Genomic DNA, 17,550 nt, shown 5'->3' on the forward strand with positions numbered 1-17,550 from the left:
CAGCCATTTAATGTAATAATAATAAAAACAAAAGTCTCAAAAGGGAAATATAATACCAGTATCGTGGCCACTCCAGATTTATAATCAATATTCTAAAACTCTGCATTGTAAAGTCTTAAAATAATCCTTAATAATCCTACACAGCCTTTTATCATTCCTCATAAGTTGCTGAAAGAACACCACAGCCACTCTGTAATGTACCTCAGACAGCCAAGGAACCAAAGCTGTAAATAAACCTCCTCAGAAGATGACAGCGGGCCACACTGGGGAGTATGCACATGCAAGCCGATACATATTCACTCTGGCAGGGACCGACAGGGGCCAGCAAGGGTTCAATTATTTGTTTTCCTTGCTCCCAAAAGTTCATGTCAGATGGGTTGGCCATAAGGGCTTATCCATTACCAGCTCGATTTTGCCCCAGGCCCACAGGGGGAGAGCATAGCCGGGAATAGCAGCCCAGTCTTTTAGCCAATCTCAAGCACTGCTTACATCTAACGAGGGGAGGACAGAGGTCTAGTGGATGAAGCGGACAGAAGGAATAAAGCGGTTATGGTATGTCACAAAGAGCGGTTTCAGTAGCAGGGCCCCCGTGTTCACAACTTACTTTGGATGTAGCCAGAGACCCCTAATCTAAGACACATCTGTTACATTCCAAAGAAGCCCCTCAACCCACCCCTTCTCCTCGTTGGTGAGATATTGATTAAGCGATAATGGACCCTTAGTGGAGTGTATTTATTATGCATCAGTTGTCGATAATCCGCCAAAGTGAGCGAGTAAAAGGTGACTGGTGGATGTCTTCTCCAATTTCTCCAGACCCCCGCCCCCCTCTAGTGGTCCCCTCTGCTCCCCCTCCTCACAATCTGCCTGTCTGTCAGGTAAACAACATCGGACATGTAAAATGATGAGGACAAGAAGATAGCGGCGATAAGGGTTGACTACTGATGAACTGACATATTTCCATGGTTACGGGCAATGAGCATGCTATTGGTGGTTGTTTAACCTGGGCAGTATCGGAAAATCAAACGGTAGGCAATTTCATCAAAAGAAATGTTGAAAATGAAGAACAACATATATAGGCTTTGGTTTCTGGTTGTTTTGTGGAAAAAGGGTTCATAGATATAATCTTTCTAAAAACCCACAGAACCAAACTCTGTGGCATCGGATTGTAGTGTGTGCCATGCCCCACCAGAGTGAGATCTGATATCATGCAGATTGAATTGCATCATAGTAAATATCTGTCACTGTAATACAGCTCAGTGGGAGTCCACTGGTCAAAATACAGCACACTGCATTAGAAACCAACCATCGTACATTTCTCTTAACGCACTACTGAATGCATACCATAATCTACAGCTGCAACTGTCTGTACAACCACTGTCTCACCTCAGTGATAGTGGCTGAATGTTAAAAGTTGTAGTGCTATCTACTGCACTCTACTTTATGTGTTGTGATGTCCCCTTGCACTGCATGTGAGATTCTGTGGCTCCAGTACACAATGATGCACCATGCAATTTGAGTTTCAGTGCCACCAAGAGAAATTCCTATGTTTATTGTGTACATGCTGTGTAAAAGGATTCTGGTTCTTATTTTATATAAAGCAGCCTCAGCTTCAGCTTTATCAACCATTAAGTATGTGTGCAACAGTCAATCGAACAAATCGATATATATAATTATATTTTGATAATTGATAATTTGATAAAAAGAATCAGCTCATAATCTACCCCTATTTTGGGCATGTCATTATAGGCGAAATAATTAAAGGAAAGAAAACTAATTGTGAAAATAGGCAATCTACCAGCTTTAAAAATGTATTGATAGAATAATCGCTAAGAAAATAATCAATAGTTGCAGCATATTAAAGAGTTGGTTTTGCATTGATTGACAGCAACAAATAGGCTGACCCGAACACAGGTCAAGAAGACATGAAAGGGAAAGATAATCCTGTTAGCGACAAGGACACTTACACATACTGGAGCTTGACGTTGTACTGGAAGGCAGTGGCAGAAATATACCGCAGCTTGCAGGATGTCACCGTACTGGAGCGTGAGCAAGCACAACAAACAAAACACCAAGAGGAGGAAAGAGGAAAAATCACTATTTACAGTATATACTATTTATAGCACCCGGAAATAAACAAGAAACGGAAATCATGGAAAACACTTTAACTGTATTCTATGACAGCTACCTGTATAATGAATGCTGAATGTACTGTTTAGTATGTAAACTCCAAATACATGTAGAGTTAATGTAGTGCATGGAACAAATGGCTGGTTGTCACACTGGGAAACTAGAAAAAGTGCCCCTCGGGGCACAGGTCTCCACCAGGCCAGGTCAGGTTGTGGCCTCCTGGTGGCGCTATAATAGGCCAATGTCAGGCCAGGTGTGTTCTTACGCCATTAATGGCAATTGGATCATTTGAGGCATTTTGTTCCAAAAATGTGTTTTGCAAAAGTCCACCTGTTGGTGGCGCTATAACAGGCCAATGTGAAAATGGTGGGATATATTCCTCAGCCTAGTAGTAAAGTCTGTGAAAGATTTCACGTAAATTGCACGCTGCATTCATGATTTGAGGCGTTTTGTTTAAAAAGTGCCTATCCTTTGAAAGCCTGTTAGCCAATTGACATATGACATATCCGACCGATCCATCTTGAACACGGTCCATGACTATAGAGATAGTGTGTGACGATTTGCGGGATTTTTGGACAGAATCTAGAGGAGTAATATAAAAAAAAATGTGTTTTTCAAAAGTCAGCCTCCTCGTGGCGCTTTACCAGGCCATTTTGGGGCAGAGGTTCATTGTTGGCATCCAGGGATAGTGTGTGCAAAATTTGGCATCGACCGGGTAACGGGTAACGGTGCCGGAGATTAGCTGTTCACAGACGGACGGACGGACGGACTGACACACGGACGGACGGAGTGCAAAACATACTCTCTCCGTGGAGACAATAATACAGTACAGTACAACATCTGAAAAACATGCATTGTTTAATTTCTCATAAGAGAGGACAAAGGAAATTCTTCTCAAACTTATTCAGATTTGAAAATTAGCTTGTTTGACCTGAACAACGTGCAGTGGAGGGCAATGCACTGCTGAGTCACATACTGTGTACTGTTCTCTGTATCACTGACTGAAAACATGTCCACAACATTGCAGTTTGTAATGTACTTTATTATTCATTAGCATGTGTTTCAATAGGTCCATCACTACTTACAGGTTCTTCAGTTCTCTGTAGTTGACTAGATCGATTTCTGTGAGGTTCTCCAGGCCAACTTGATTCTCTATGTAACTGATTAAAAAGATAGAAAAGGAAAGGAATTTAGGCTAATCAGCAACATAACATTGTGGGCTTCGGCTTGTTGCTGTCGGTGAAAGAAAATAACACAATACACACATTAAAAAAGCTAAACAGAAAACACAAACCAGAAGTAGTTGATGAGAAACTCTTGAACAAGCCATTTTCCACATTTCCAGACATACCTCAGGATAGCAGAAGTAGGCCTACTGCAGTAGTGTGCTGTGGATCTATTCAGACTACCTAGTACAAGGTCACTATCTTTTCATGAACTTGAATAGACAGCTAAATCAGACTTCTCACGTCTTGTCTCAATAAATGTTTACCCCTCAATACAACTCTGAATTGTTCTCGGATGTTTCTCCCAACTCCTCCATACTCTTTTCATGAACTGTTCTGAGGACAAATGTATTTTTAGGCAGATTGTTTATGCACCATGATTGTTAAATGTTTGTCGCTTTCACCTTTAATTTATATTTTTTATGGAGATATAGAAAGTAGGCTGACAGGAAATGGCATGGGGAAAGAGATAGGGGGGTGACATGCAGTAAAGGCTGTCGGTATCGGGAGTTGATCCCACGGCACACTGCCAGACTGGATTACCAGGCAAGGTGCCCAGGCCCACAAAACCTTTCTGATATAAAAATCTTTCTTTTTTATGATGTTAAGGATGGGTTTAGGCATCGTATTTCTGTGGTTAATATTCAGATTAAGATTACATTTAGCCATTCATTTTTTGTAAGGTTAAGGTTAGGGTTAAGATTATGTTTTTTCGCATAGTTGCAAAAGTGCAACGAAGGACTTGCATGGATATACTAAGAGAACCATTTGTATTGATTGATTGATTACACAGATACAGTCATGAATAAATAATATTTGTGGGAGAGTATATATATATATTTAAAACTACTGTAAGGTCTGTAATGTCTTGTTTATGACACAATTTAAACATTCATTCAAGCTGGCAGTTGCATGCGTTGGCTGCACTGAACAAACAGATATGTATTCATGTGTGATTGACCCACACAGCAGTAATGTGATTACAGGGCAGGTGGGCTCGGGATCACCCATCGGCCTTGGTTATTGGATTGAGCCAAGTGGGTGATATATCATCTATTGTTCCTGGGTGAGGGCAATGGCTGGCAATTCACAAAATTGCATTTATAACTCAGCACATGATGAATTTCGGCTGCTGTTCCAGAGTTAATGGCCCCTTGTTTGTTCCATGTATCGGCTGTGTTTGCTGCCAATACTCAGAAGTGTTGTCGTTTACTGGCATGCAGAGCACCACGGTGAACGAATGCCAAGAGAGGCCCTTCTCACTTATTGATTGACTGGTTCAGAGAATGTCGAGCCTCTCCCAGAGGTCAGCCAAACACGTTTAGCCGCAGGTAACTTTTCATAGATGGCCCTTTCTTTAACAAGTGCTAATTGATCTGGAGACGAGAACAGTAAGAGAATAGAAGACACTGACATTTTGTTTCCTACATTTTAGTCGGCTAGTTGCAAGAGAGCAGAGCAGCCCTCTAAGAATGACAAGTAGCCATTTGCATTGTCTCGGAAAACGAATGGAACATTTTTGTTAAATATCAGCCATGTTCAGTACATAATGAAACTATTAGGTTGTATTTACAAAAAAAAAAGCTCTTGGAATAATGTTACTCTAGACCTTTTTTGTTCTTTAATCTTCTGGGGACTACAAAAATGTCCTAAGTGCTTAAAATGTGTATTCAAATGGTGTATTTCTCCTTTGACATTTCAAACAACGCACTTCTCTGGCAAATGGGTGAATCTCAGCATTGTTTCAAAAGATTATATTTCATTCCAACCCTATGTGAAACGTCAGATAAGTGCACAGAAAAAAGTTGAGAAAGAAAGTTTTTTGTCTGAGCCAGCTGATCACAATGAAGAAGCTGCTTTGTTTTCATAGAATGTCATCGTTTGCTGTGGGACGATATATTGGTCCACTCAAAAAGTGCTATTGGCACTGCTTTTTCTGCACATAAAATGCAATGTGTGAAGTGTGAACCATCAAATGTACATTCTACAAAAGCATATAGCTTAACTGTAGAATCAGGTCACTGTAATGGACCCAAGTCAAAAGTCTGGCTTTTCTATTTTGGTTTGATTGATTTACTGATATCTTTATTGACAGAAATGCATATGCATAAACAAACTATGTGTACATATCTCATATCTCTCTTGTCTGTCTGCATCTCATGCAATCAAATTGTCTAATCACCTGTATGCATGTGAGATTTGGGGGCGGTGACAAAACCAGTCGAAACCAGTATTTCTTAATGAGCTCATGGATTTGCTCACAGAATGACCGACCGTTATTGATGACATTTAAATGCATAGAGTACTTTTATGGGATGTTTCTAAATTATAATGTATTAAATTAATGAGCAATCAATCTCTAAAAACATGATGATAATAATGATTATTATCATGGAGGAAGTAGGCCTATGGCACTGTGACCTTAAATCACATTCCGTGTGTGTTCAGGAGCTAGGTGGGGCTTTGAAAGGTGACAAAATTATACTTCCCATGAAGTATGACCTGTATTACTAGCCTACAAGTGTGTTCTCAGGGACATCCATAGATCCACATCAAATTAAACAGAAGCAATATTAAAGCACACACCTTTATGGAGTGGTAAAGGAAGCAGTGATTATATATGCTGGACATACAGTAGGTTCACTGTTTATTTTACACCAATAGTTTCAAAGTCTTTATAATGCTTTATATTTTGAATGCGATCCAAGAATACTTTGCACATAATTGCATAATTCCACTCATTTTCTAAGAGACCACATAGCCTTACAAAATATTAAGAACAATGCAGAAATGAATGGAGTTGTTTTCTCACAGCAGTAAAGTTGGCCCTAATAACAGAATTAAGAATCTGAGTGAGAGCCTTTGTCCCAGAGGCACCCACATGGTGCATTGACTGTAAAGACATCAAATCATCAATGCTAGTCATGCTCTTCCAGTTGTCGTCAGACTCGGTATACAAATAAAAATAAATACATAAAAAATAAAACGGTTATCAAATACGTAATTTGATCACCCCTTTTTTCCAACAGAAAAATATGCCTTCACTGCATGCCAGTGAACAACTCAACACCACGCATACTTTAGAAAATACGGTAGCAGATATTATAACTGAGGATCTTTATCTATGACTATAAGAATAACTACTGCTGCACAATTTTTTACCAAAATGCAGTATTAATTGTAAAATGTGTTTGATTGTATAAAAGTTAAAACCACAACCACATCACTTGATTAAGAAAAAATAAATTAAAGTGTATCACCTCGACTGAACTTTAGCATGTCATGTGTTATGTCAAACTCAAAAAAGCTCAAAGCAACTTCGTAATGGCTCCGACTCCCTTAATAAAGGCAAAGCAATCTGAAAATGTTAGATAAGTTTCAATACATCTAACAGCATATTTATCTGTTTTCCTATTCTAAACCATACAAATTAACATAACCTACAAATTGGCCATTCAAAATGCACTCCCAGTCCAACTTGAGCCAAATTAACAAACTGATCAGCTGAACATGAGAAAGTCATGCACACATCATCACCAACACCCAAAGCATGTGAATGAATCCAATGCACTCACACACACTCACTTAGAGGCACATGCACAAGTACTGGCTCCAATCAAGCCTGCCACCCCAACCCAAGTGCACTCACATCTCTGTGACGTTTTCACTCTCTTGTGGTGCCAACGCTGGGATGCTAGTGATGCCATCAGTCTCCAAGCATTGCAGCATGGCAAAAGAGCAGCGGCACGCGGACGGGCATCCTCCCAAAGTAGGCACCGGTGCCAGGCAGAGCCAGGTGAGCGCCAGGGGTAGTGCCAGGGCTGATGCCAGGGAAGTGCCCGCTGCCACCGCCATCATAGGTTGAGTGATGAAAGGATCTCCTTATTGCCAGCAGGATGTCGTAGATGCACTTGACGACAGCAGCTGTATAGTTCACCTAATAGGGCAGAAACATTGAGAGCGAGGAAGCTTCCTCCCACCACACACAGTAGCTGTCCACTTGCTGCTGTCTGGCAGGGCTGCGATCCCAGCTGGTCAGGGTTCTGGTGCTGAACCACAGCTGCACTGAGCAGCAGGAAGGCAGGCAGGCAAGCAAGAAAGCAAGGGGCCTCTGGGGAGACTGGTGGTGGGCTGCAGCCTCACTCTCTCGCTTTCTCTCAACCTCCCTCTCTCTCCTCTCTTCTCCTCCACGTTGCAGGGAGGGGCAGGACAACAGAAGCCATTAGTTGACTCTGTGTTGGAGAGCCACAGTCACCAGACACCTCGGAAACTGAAGGGGGGAGGGAGATGGAGGGGTGTCAGGGATGATGTTAGGAGCATGGGGGAGATTTGAAGAGAAGGAAGAGATTGGGTAGGATGATGGAAACATCACCTGCCTCTGGGTGAGAAGATTGCTGTCCCAGCAGTGGCTAGAGGTGCAAGCAGAGCCATGCAGTAGGGTGGCTGGCTGCCTGTGCAGTGTGAGTTTCATGCTAGCTACGATGTTGGCTATCGGGATAGATGGGAATGAATCCTGGAATGTCCACACTTGTTGAGACTTTGGTCCTCGCTTGAGGAGGCCTTGATTGTGGACAAGTGTGTGTACAGACAACTTCACAACAAAGAGTTGTTGAGCACATAATCCAAGATCCCATAAACTGAATTTGCTGAGAATATATATCTTTATATAATCTTTTTCTGTAGCTTAACTGAAATCTGCTTAACATTTAAAAACTAGAACACAAGTCTGATTACTAGTGCCTGAGACAGTGCCTTTCTCACTGTGCTAATTATGCTATAACCACTACCATTAGCCTGCAGATGAGCCTGTGGCCCCATCCATCATATGGCATCCATATGAGTGGAGCCAATCTTTACCCAGGGGACAAATATTGTGCCCCACCCCCATCCCTTTCAAGTTTCAATCACTCCACACATGAGTAAGGTCATAGTGCACTGACCACTATTACTGGTCATAAGCTGAATAGACATTATTGCTGCTGTCGTCAGGGATATGTGGTGTCTTAATTACTCTGTCCACCATCCTTGGTCTTAGCTCAGCAGCTAGGGTGCATGGTCAAGAACAACAACTATGGTGCTAAATGGACTTCAGTGCATGTATGACATGCGTGTGCATGGAGCTGTGTGAAATAATACAAGACAATAGTGGCAAAAGTAAGTAAGTTCATCAAGAGTTAAATAATAAACGAGAAAGGGTTTTATATAAATAAACTCCATAAATGCTGCCCAATTCTGCCTTACAAGTTATACATAGAAAAATAAACAATGATTTATAAAGTACTTGAAAGCCACACTTGAGTAAAATAACGTCTTGCTTTAAATACATTTTTACTCCAGTAAAAGTAAAACTTAGCTCACATTAAATCTGGTGTTAAAATGTATCAATATATCAAGTGTTGCAGTAAGTAGATTCTAAAGTAAAAGTAAGTATCAACTATCAAGCTTTTCATAGTGCAAAGAAACAAAACTTCCTCGCTTTATAATTAAGATTTTTTACCTTTTTGAAAATGTTAAACACTTGATAATTTGTCCCAGTACCATTTTTCACAGATCTCTCATATGCCAGTGTGTCTTCTAGCTTTCATTTCCAAATAGCTTGTGGCTTGATTCAATACTTTCAGAATAGCTTTCATGTAGTTCATCTTGCTTTTTCACCATTAAGGTAGCTCGACAAAAGTTACATTACATTGCATTTTCAGTGACACACCAACATCAAAGCGCACAACATGAGAATAGTTTGTCCATCTCCATCTATATTTGTACTGTAGCTACTTATTTCAGAGTTTTGAGTGGTTTTGGTCCATCACACAAAAGAGAGAATTCTCCATCTCATCCATTAGTTTTTTCAGCCACCGAGCCAGGTACTCAAATATAAACTAAAAACATTTCATTCAAACATAGAAACACTAGAACCATGTCAACCTACCCTCACCTCTCTTCTCATGAAGGTCCTTCTGTGCCAGGGACCCGTACACGAAACACATTGTAATGCATACTTCCAAAGCCTGTGCACTTTAAAGGTCTGGCACAGAAGTTTTCCTCTCAAATGTCAAAATGTTCAAATGTAGTATGAAGCAATAATTCACCATGTCCATATGCTCCTCTGGCGCCTATAGCACGTGCATGCTTTAACAATGGACATAAGTTTGTACTATAGCACAAAACACTGGACAGCAGGCAAGGAAACCTGTTTATGTGAGCATCTTAAATTCTTAATTAAAGACAGAGTGGCTTGACGAAAGGTCTAGCATTCAATTATATTATGCAATACTCTAGAAACCTAGCTAAATGTGAATTGATGATATACATAAGTGTCCCTGTATTTGTTTATGTAGAGCTTAGCTTAGTTTACCTGGCTGGATCTTCTTCCACTCCTTCCACGCACGCACACATACTGTATATACACATATGACCAATGTAAAGCAAAAATGCATTGCATCATTAAGTTACAGAGAACTATTTTCTTGCCCCCGCTCTTGTCATTTAAGTTAACTGAGACTTTACAGACAATCAAATATTCAGTAAGTCATGTGATAATTCATTTTCAACATCTCCTCAGTTGGAAATAGGGGTCATTTGGAAGTTAATAATGAGATAATCTTTCTGTGGGCATTCTATTCTATATTAGATTACTATATTCATAAATCATGATTGATGGTCACCCAAAGGGTTAATTGTGAGTCACCCCCCTGTCATGGTCAGGGGATCATACATGGTCTCTGTGGCATATTATAGCCTTCGCCACAAAAACTTCACCTTGACTCCCAAACCATATCTTGACAGCTGTTCGTCCCTCACACTCTCAATTCTTCTCGTACATCTCTCTCACACACACGCAAGCACGCACACACACACACACACACACACACACACACACACACACACACACACACACACACACACACACACACACACACACACACACACACACACACACATACAACACACACACAGAGATACAGATACATATTACAGATACATACACAAGGAGGATACAAAATTATTTGTTCGTTTTTCTGCATAGCCCAAAGGGGTTGTATTTAGACTCTGGATTAGTCATGGTTGTTGTTTTGGCCATTACATTAATTAAACCAAAAACCATTAGGAGGTTTACTGTTGCTATTTAAATAGCAGGACTCAGTGAGTGGAAGAAGGGAAAACTATTTCACATTCTACAGGAAATAATGTGATATAATGAATGTCAGGAGATGTGAGGGAAACAAGAGCTCTCTGCTCACCAAAATATCACATGGATGGAAAGGAGGGTGAACAAAACCGCAGTGGCCATGCTGCTGCAGTCACAATCACTCCTTTCTCCTCGTGGCCAAGATACAGATTTTAACATATCAACCTAGTAATCACGTCCCCTAGGTTATTTTATTTTTTATTATTTGCATACATACTGCCCCCTGTGGCAGACACAGTGGGCAGCCCTCACTTCACTACATGATGAGGTATTTGAACATAATGTTTATCTCTTCTGGGATTTAAGTCATCCTGACCGATCGCTATTGAAACAGGGAGGTGATATTTGTAAGCATGCTGTGTGGGAATCTGTACAGTCACAGTGGTGTGACGGGGTTGCAAGGGTACGTGGTACATTATGCAGAGCAGAACAGCAAGAGAAACATAAGGCTGCACCTTCCGTTAGCCATTGAATAACTGAACTATCTGTCCGTGTCCACTTCATATGAGGCAGCTTAGAGGGAGAGGCGCACATAGGCAGAAATGCAGACAGTAAGGGGAGAGCAAAACAGAGAGAGAGAGAAAGGAGAATAAGAGCAAGTAACAAATGAGTGAGATGAGTAAAAGCTCTCTTGGATCAGGTACAAGGAAAAGCTTTTACAGTTTAAGTGGTAAAAGCACACAGTTGCCATGTGTGCATGTAGGATGTGTTGTTGTTCTCTAGCATCCCCATGCTTTACACTGGACCACTTGTGTACAATGTCTATTGTCATCATATGGATTACCTTACCTATGCTGTAGTACACCTTACCTTTTCATTATATTTTTAGCCTGGAAATGTATGAAAAATGGGTAATTTAATTGGATTTAAGCTGTTTTGCAACCCAAACATCATCCACATCCAAAAGCACTTCCTGGAGAAAGTGTGTAGGCTAGTTGAATGCAACCGTTTGTGAGAGAAGTGTTTAGTGGTAGAACTGGAATGGGGTGCTCCGTGTAGCACATTAGGGGCTCCATTTTCGTTCGATCTTTCTAAATACACTGTTTGGGGATTTAGCAGTTCCCCCACTACAGTTGGTATTTTGGTTACCTGTCTAAATCCCTAAAACACCTCCGTTACCCGTTATATTATACATAGGTGTGGTTTGGGTGTTACAATAATTGAACCAATCACCGGTCCACGTGCCATTGCCTTGAAGAGATCCCATATCCGTTGCCCATTATGCCCAGTTCTATATTGCTTCATAGCCTTATAGCCCATGGAAGAGTGATGTGTTGCTGCCTTGAAGTCTTTCGTTTGGTATATAGATCGTGCGTGTAGACGTCTCTACGGAACGGTATAAAGCGAAAAGGAAAGTTCGGTAAATCGATGGATTAAACTCCATTTGCTGCGCTGGTGATGCACTAAACGAGAAAATGGAATCACGCACGCCGCACAATGCCTGGCACAAATAACTTCTTTGACTATACAATTATATAAACACAATGGACACAAGGAAGTGGCAGGCACTCACTTCTGCTGATATAGGAACATTACAAAGCGATGCAAAAGGAGCATAAGTAGAGATGAGAAAGCGTGCCAACACGCCCATGACCACACCTCTAGGCGCAAATACCGGTGTCGGCAAAAAAGATAGCGGGTGATGCCAAAATACCATTAAAGGGGAAAGTATACTCCTATACTTCGGGCGGCGGGTGCATTGCGGGCCACGTCGCTGGAAACGGCGGCGACGAAATTGGAGCCCTATGTCCGACAGGTTGGGTGGCTTTCCCATGCAGGGCTTGTGGGTTGTAGCCATCATGACCTAAGGAAGCTGATATACGGTTAAACCTTTTGCATTTGTGTTAAAACTAAGTTTGGATTGGATGCCAACTTGCTGCATTCATTCATGATGTGTAAAATTTGTGCAAAACAGCCACCCCCACAAAGTTTGGAAGCCAATCATAGCCAATTGAAATGGAATATGAGAAATGTGTGTTTGGTGCACCTCGGTTTTGAAAGGAAAACCTCCCATATAGCGAAATATTTCGCGAACACAATTTACAAGAACCAAAGATTAACAAAAGTCTGTCTCATGGTGGCGATATAAAAGGCCCATGTGAAACATTTGAGGCAGCAGTTCTGCTCTGGCATCCAGGGAGTGTGTGTTTTAGGTATTTTTTATCCCACGATTTTGTAACCCATTTTTCACCCCTGTGTCAATCATCTAATGTGATCCTGGGCTGTACACACCCTCCACCAACCTAGTCCCCATATATGGGGGACAAGGGGAGAGCAACGGATTTGAACTCATGCTTCCTTCATGCCTGAGTGTCCAAGTTGCTCCTTTACACCTGACAGGGGGGAGTTTCCCTGGTTGGACGTAGCGTGTGGAAGGAACACGTTATTACAAAAAGTATGATTAATCATAGATCTTTGAATAGCAGCAGTATAAAGACACAAGCTGTACAAAATTGTACAAGGTGTACAAGATTTGTACTCCTATAAGTTATGAATGTGTATCTGATAGTGTCCTTGGCAGGCTGCCTCTGAACTCAAGTGTTTGTTTCTTATTAATCATCTCTGATCCGGGAAAGATAGTCAACATCTATTCAGCCGGATAGAGGAGTATATATATGAGTATAATGTGCTCATTGTTACAGTATTGTAACCTTGTAAATGTATACTTGCTTACTATACAATCGATTTGTGTGGCTCGTGCCATACATTATACATTGTATAACTGGTGTTCCAAATGGGAATTAAACCCAACTATACCCCTAGTGCTGGCCGTGTTAATACAATGCTCTAACCTGTGAGGTAAGGACCACGGGTAACTCAGAATCTCATCAGATGCCACTGAGCTCAGTGCAGCTGATGGAACAAGATACAGTACACACAATGCACTCTGTAAGTTACCACATGTTCAGTGTCTTTATCTACAGATCTGAGGGTGGAGAGAACAAAACTCTGGACATCGCACCCCTCGACCCCTCATCAGACAAAAAACCTCTCCTCCCCAATCGATACGCCACCAAGCAAAACAACGGTGTAGAGTGTAGCCATCTCAAATTCATCATCACTCCTCTCCTCGTCTTTTTTTCATCCTCCCCTTCTTATTTTCCATTGGCATCTCTGGTTGGATCATCAACACCCACCAGTAATGGCCAGAACTGTGTGTGCGTGTGCGTGTGCGTGTGCGTGTGCGTGTGCGTGTGCGTGTGCGTGTGTGTGTGTGCGTGCGCGTGTGTGTGTGTGTGTGTGTGTGTGTGTGTGTGTGTGTGTGTGTGTGTGTGTGTGTTGCGAGGGCGTGAAACTCACAGGGGTAAACCCAGGATCGATGGGTTGGAGTAGGCCAGAGTACAAGACGAGGGGAGCTTGGTGGGGTGGTATGGTTGGGGTGTAACCAGAGCCCTCATCTCAGTCTCTCATTAGTAGCTGGGCTGTGGACACCAGAGGCTCCTGCTAGAAGCTCATGCAGATGAGATGAAACTCGAGGAGCTGCAGTGTTGTGTGGGGGGGGGGGCTGGTGGAGACTGCTCAATGAACAACAAAGTCTCTGCTCTCACTGACTCTTAGCGTCTCCATTAGCCTAATTTATCTACTTTTGTCTACTTTATTTGCTTTCAGTTGAAGATCCTTTATTTATGTTGAGAAGCCGGTTGTGAATTGTTGATTTACACGCAGTGTGGTCGTATTATACTGTATATAACCCCCATTAGTTTTGTCCATAATTATTGTCTACTTTTTGTTTCCCAGCATCTTTTACTCCCTCTCTCTCTCTCTGTATCTCTTTCTGCAACTTTATGTTATAATTTCTTTCACGAGACATGTTTTTTCGGTTTTCGGTTTTCTCATGCTTTCAGTCGTTTATTGTCTAAACACTTGAGATGTTGCTGGGCACTGTACATAGGCAACGCCCTTTTCTCTTATATCCACTTCTCTCTCTCTCTCTCTCTCTCGCACGCACACACACATGCACACGCACTCACGTGCACACACACACACACACACACACACACACACACACACACACACGTAATTCAATTCAATTTTCAATATACTTTGGAATGTTACATGAATATTTCCAATATTGCCTCTTCACTGACCATTATAATCCATCATTCTCCATTCTCTCTCCAGACTCTCTCTGTCTTACATTTTTGTCTCATCTTATTCATCTGTCTTTCTTATTATCTCTAACTTTCTCTAGGGCTCTCTTTCCACACTACTTCTTCCTCTCATCTTTTGCTTTTGAGTCACTCCTCATTTCATTTCAACATAAACTTCATTAGCATGAAAGGGATTACGAGGCAGTGTTTCCCAACACTCAGTGGTGAGTGACTTCAAATAATGAAATACGGCGTCCTCCATAAAGCAGAGACTGGTGATGAAAAACAATCATACCGTGTTGGTGTCTGTAACTGTTGTTCCTTTACTTGACACCTGTATATCTCAATGATATACGCTAGCCCCTCTACAGGTTTAATGTTTGTTTTTAGTTACATTTTCGTTTTAAAAACACCATTGACAATGAAGGGAAAATGTACATATTGTCCCTCATTACGTCTCTTTATTGTTAATGGCATTTAATGTTTGTGTTGGCACCGTTTGATTTACATCACCATTACCATTGGAGCTGACCTGTTCTGACATTCCATATCTTGATCTGACCTCATCAAACCCTGTACACTCAATACATGCTCAATATATGGCCAGTACAGAATTCATTCCATATGTTGATCTTCACACTGTTTGTGAACACTGGCAGTGGGCCAAAGAAGACATCCTCCAAATGTTTTTGAAAACCACCTTGCCCCTCAAGCCGATGAGCAGGATTTACAGAATAAAAACAAAAGAAAACAATGCGAGCGTCCGCCGTTTTCAGCTGGTTTTCGATTACAGTTCATGTGGGAAACCAGTACAACGGGGAGCACCCGTTGTCCGGTGAGCGGAGACAGGGGTTTTGAGGGGCTCGGAGGCTTTGGCTATAAACAAAAGAAGAATGACGACAAACAGGAGGCCGATGGGCTAACCAGTTCCGATAATCGCCACTAACTGCCGCCACTGTCTGGAGGGCGCGTTTTACCCTGGTGACCAAAGGGTGTAACTCTAACTACTACTTGTTTTACCCTGGTGACCGGTGGGTGTAACTCTAACTACTACTTGATGCTGTTGAGCAAGGAGTTTAAGCCCAAACTGTTCCAGTAGAATTGCTACTGTATATACTGTATATGGCCAGTGATAAAAGCCTTATGGCGACAGTGGGCGTGGTCTCACGTGTGAATGCAGTATGTATAGAAGTGGGTGAATATTAAGCATGGCACTATAGTCAGCATGCTCAGCAAATTCTCCGTGATTAAATAAAGAATCTTGATTAGAATACATTACTAGAATACATTATAGGCAAATTGGACTCTCTCTCTCTCTCTCTCTCTCTCTTACCTCCCCTTGCCTCTCTCTCTCTCTCTCTCACTCATTGTCTCCCCCTCTGCCTCTTTTTCTTTCTCTGCCCCTCCCTGTATCATTCGCCTCGCCTCCCAATAGCCATATCCTTTTCTCATATACATGTGTATAAAGAGAGGGTTAAAAAAGAGCTGCTTTCCATTAGCCAAATTGAAAAATTAGAGTAAAGTAGCATTTTATGCATGACCCCTCTATTCATCTCTATGCACAGCAGTTCAGCCAAGGTGGAAAACCTAAAGCTGCACTATTTACAGTAGATACATGAATGTCATCTCCTGTGAATGAATAGTCTCCATGCATGTGAAACAGCTCTTATTTGTGATCTTTTATTCTTTAGATTTTTCATGCTTTCTTCAGACATACAGTACAGAGAGAGACAGGAAATATGGACAAAGAGCATGCAGGGAGTGACAGTGACAAATTGTATGGCTGGATGGGAATCAAACCAGGGATTTGCTGTCAGGCATTAGCCATGTAGTATGTGCACCTTAACTACTATCTCTCTCTCTACATCGTCCTTACTGTATGATGGACAGGACAGTTATATCAAAAATGATCTTACATTTTATTGCAAAAAAAATAAATAATAATATATATATATATATATATATATATATATATATATATTATTAATATAAACTTTTTTTTGCCAGCCCCCCCATTAAATCCGCCCATGCCAGAATGAGATGATGTATGATGATAAGGGGCGGCAGTGGCTCAGGGATAGAGTGGCTGGTCCCCAAGGTCCCCACTTCAATGCTGGGCTCCCCCAGAGTTAAAGTTACTGTCGAAGTGTCCTTGTGCAAAACTCTGAACGTGCAGGTTGGTGCCTTGCATGGTTTCCTCCGCCATCGGTGTGTGACTGTGTGTGAATGGGTGAATGTAATACGCTTTGGATAAAGGTGCTATATAATTGCACCATTTACCATTCATAAGAGTGCCACTCTATCCCAGTTTCGTTCAAAGCGCTGGTATTGAACTATAACCCAGTATAATATGGTGAACCAAAGAACCGCTGCAACTCCTTCACCATGGTAGGTCTCGGCCAATTCAGAACTGTAGCCATCTTTGGCTTCTCCATCTTCACCCCCTCTGGGCTGATCACGTAACCGGGTAAAAAGATGGTGGGTTGATTGCCGCCTGAGGTGGTTATCCCGCAGACGCCTGCAGAGTCTGACATGGTGGCTGAGTACAAGAAAGACGTTCTTTATTGAAAATTCTGACGTTTCGATCTATTTGATCTTCATCAGGTCATGTGAGCATACACAAAAGTTTGTACTTTTATAAAAAAAGAGGGAGTGCCCCCATTATCCAAACAAAACACCACATTTTGGTGCCCCTCCGTCACCACGTCCGCTCTAATCAACTATACTATAACAACTGGTCAAACATTATCCAAATTGTCAAATAATATAAGAAAGAGGCAGAAATTACAATATTTATCTGTGGAACCCAGTCAAACTAAATGCAACGCCTCAACTCCTACAATTCCAAGTGGTGGGGGTCCCCTGTTCATTCAGCTACATTACCAACCAGGTTCAAGCTTTTAATTTGCCATGCAGTACA

General features: G+C 41.6%; 1 protein-coding gene across 1 annotated transcript in view; it reads right to left on the reverse strand.

The window, feature by feature from the left end:
• ntrk1 (neurotrophic tyrosine kinase, receptor, type 1) overlaps positions 1 to 7,208 on the reverse strand; it is a gene marked incomplete at both ends in the record, with an annotated part of 30,906 nt that extends 23,698 nt beyond the window's left edge. Inside the window, 3 exons of the mRNA XM_080768236.1 lie at positions 1,965 to 2,036; positions 3,213 to 3,287; positions 7,003 to 7,208. Coding sequence (XP_080624362.1) covers positions 1,965 to 2,036; positions 3,213 to 3,287; positions 7,003 to 7,208 — 353 coding nt within the window. The remainder of the gene's footprint in view (positions 1 to 1,964; positions 2,037 to 3,212; positions 3,288 to 7,002) is intronic.
• Between the last annotated feature and the right edge of the window lie 10,342 nt (positions 7,209 to 17,550).

This window comes from Protomyctophum bolini (genome assembly GCF_963924005.1).
Source record: "Protomyctophum bolini genome assembly, chromosome: 7".
NCBI lineage: Eukaryota > Metazoa > Chordata > Actinopteri > Myctophiformes > Myctophidae > Protomyctophum > Protomyctophum bolini.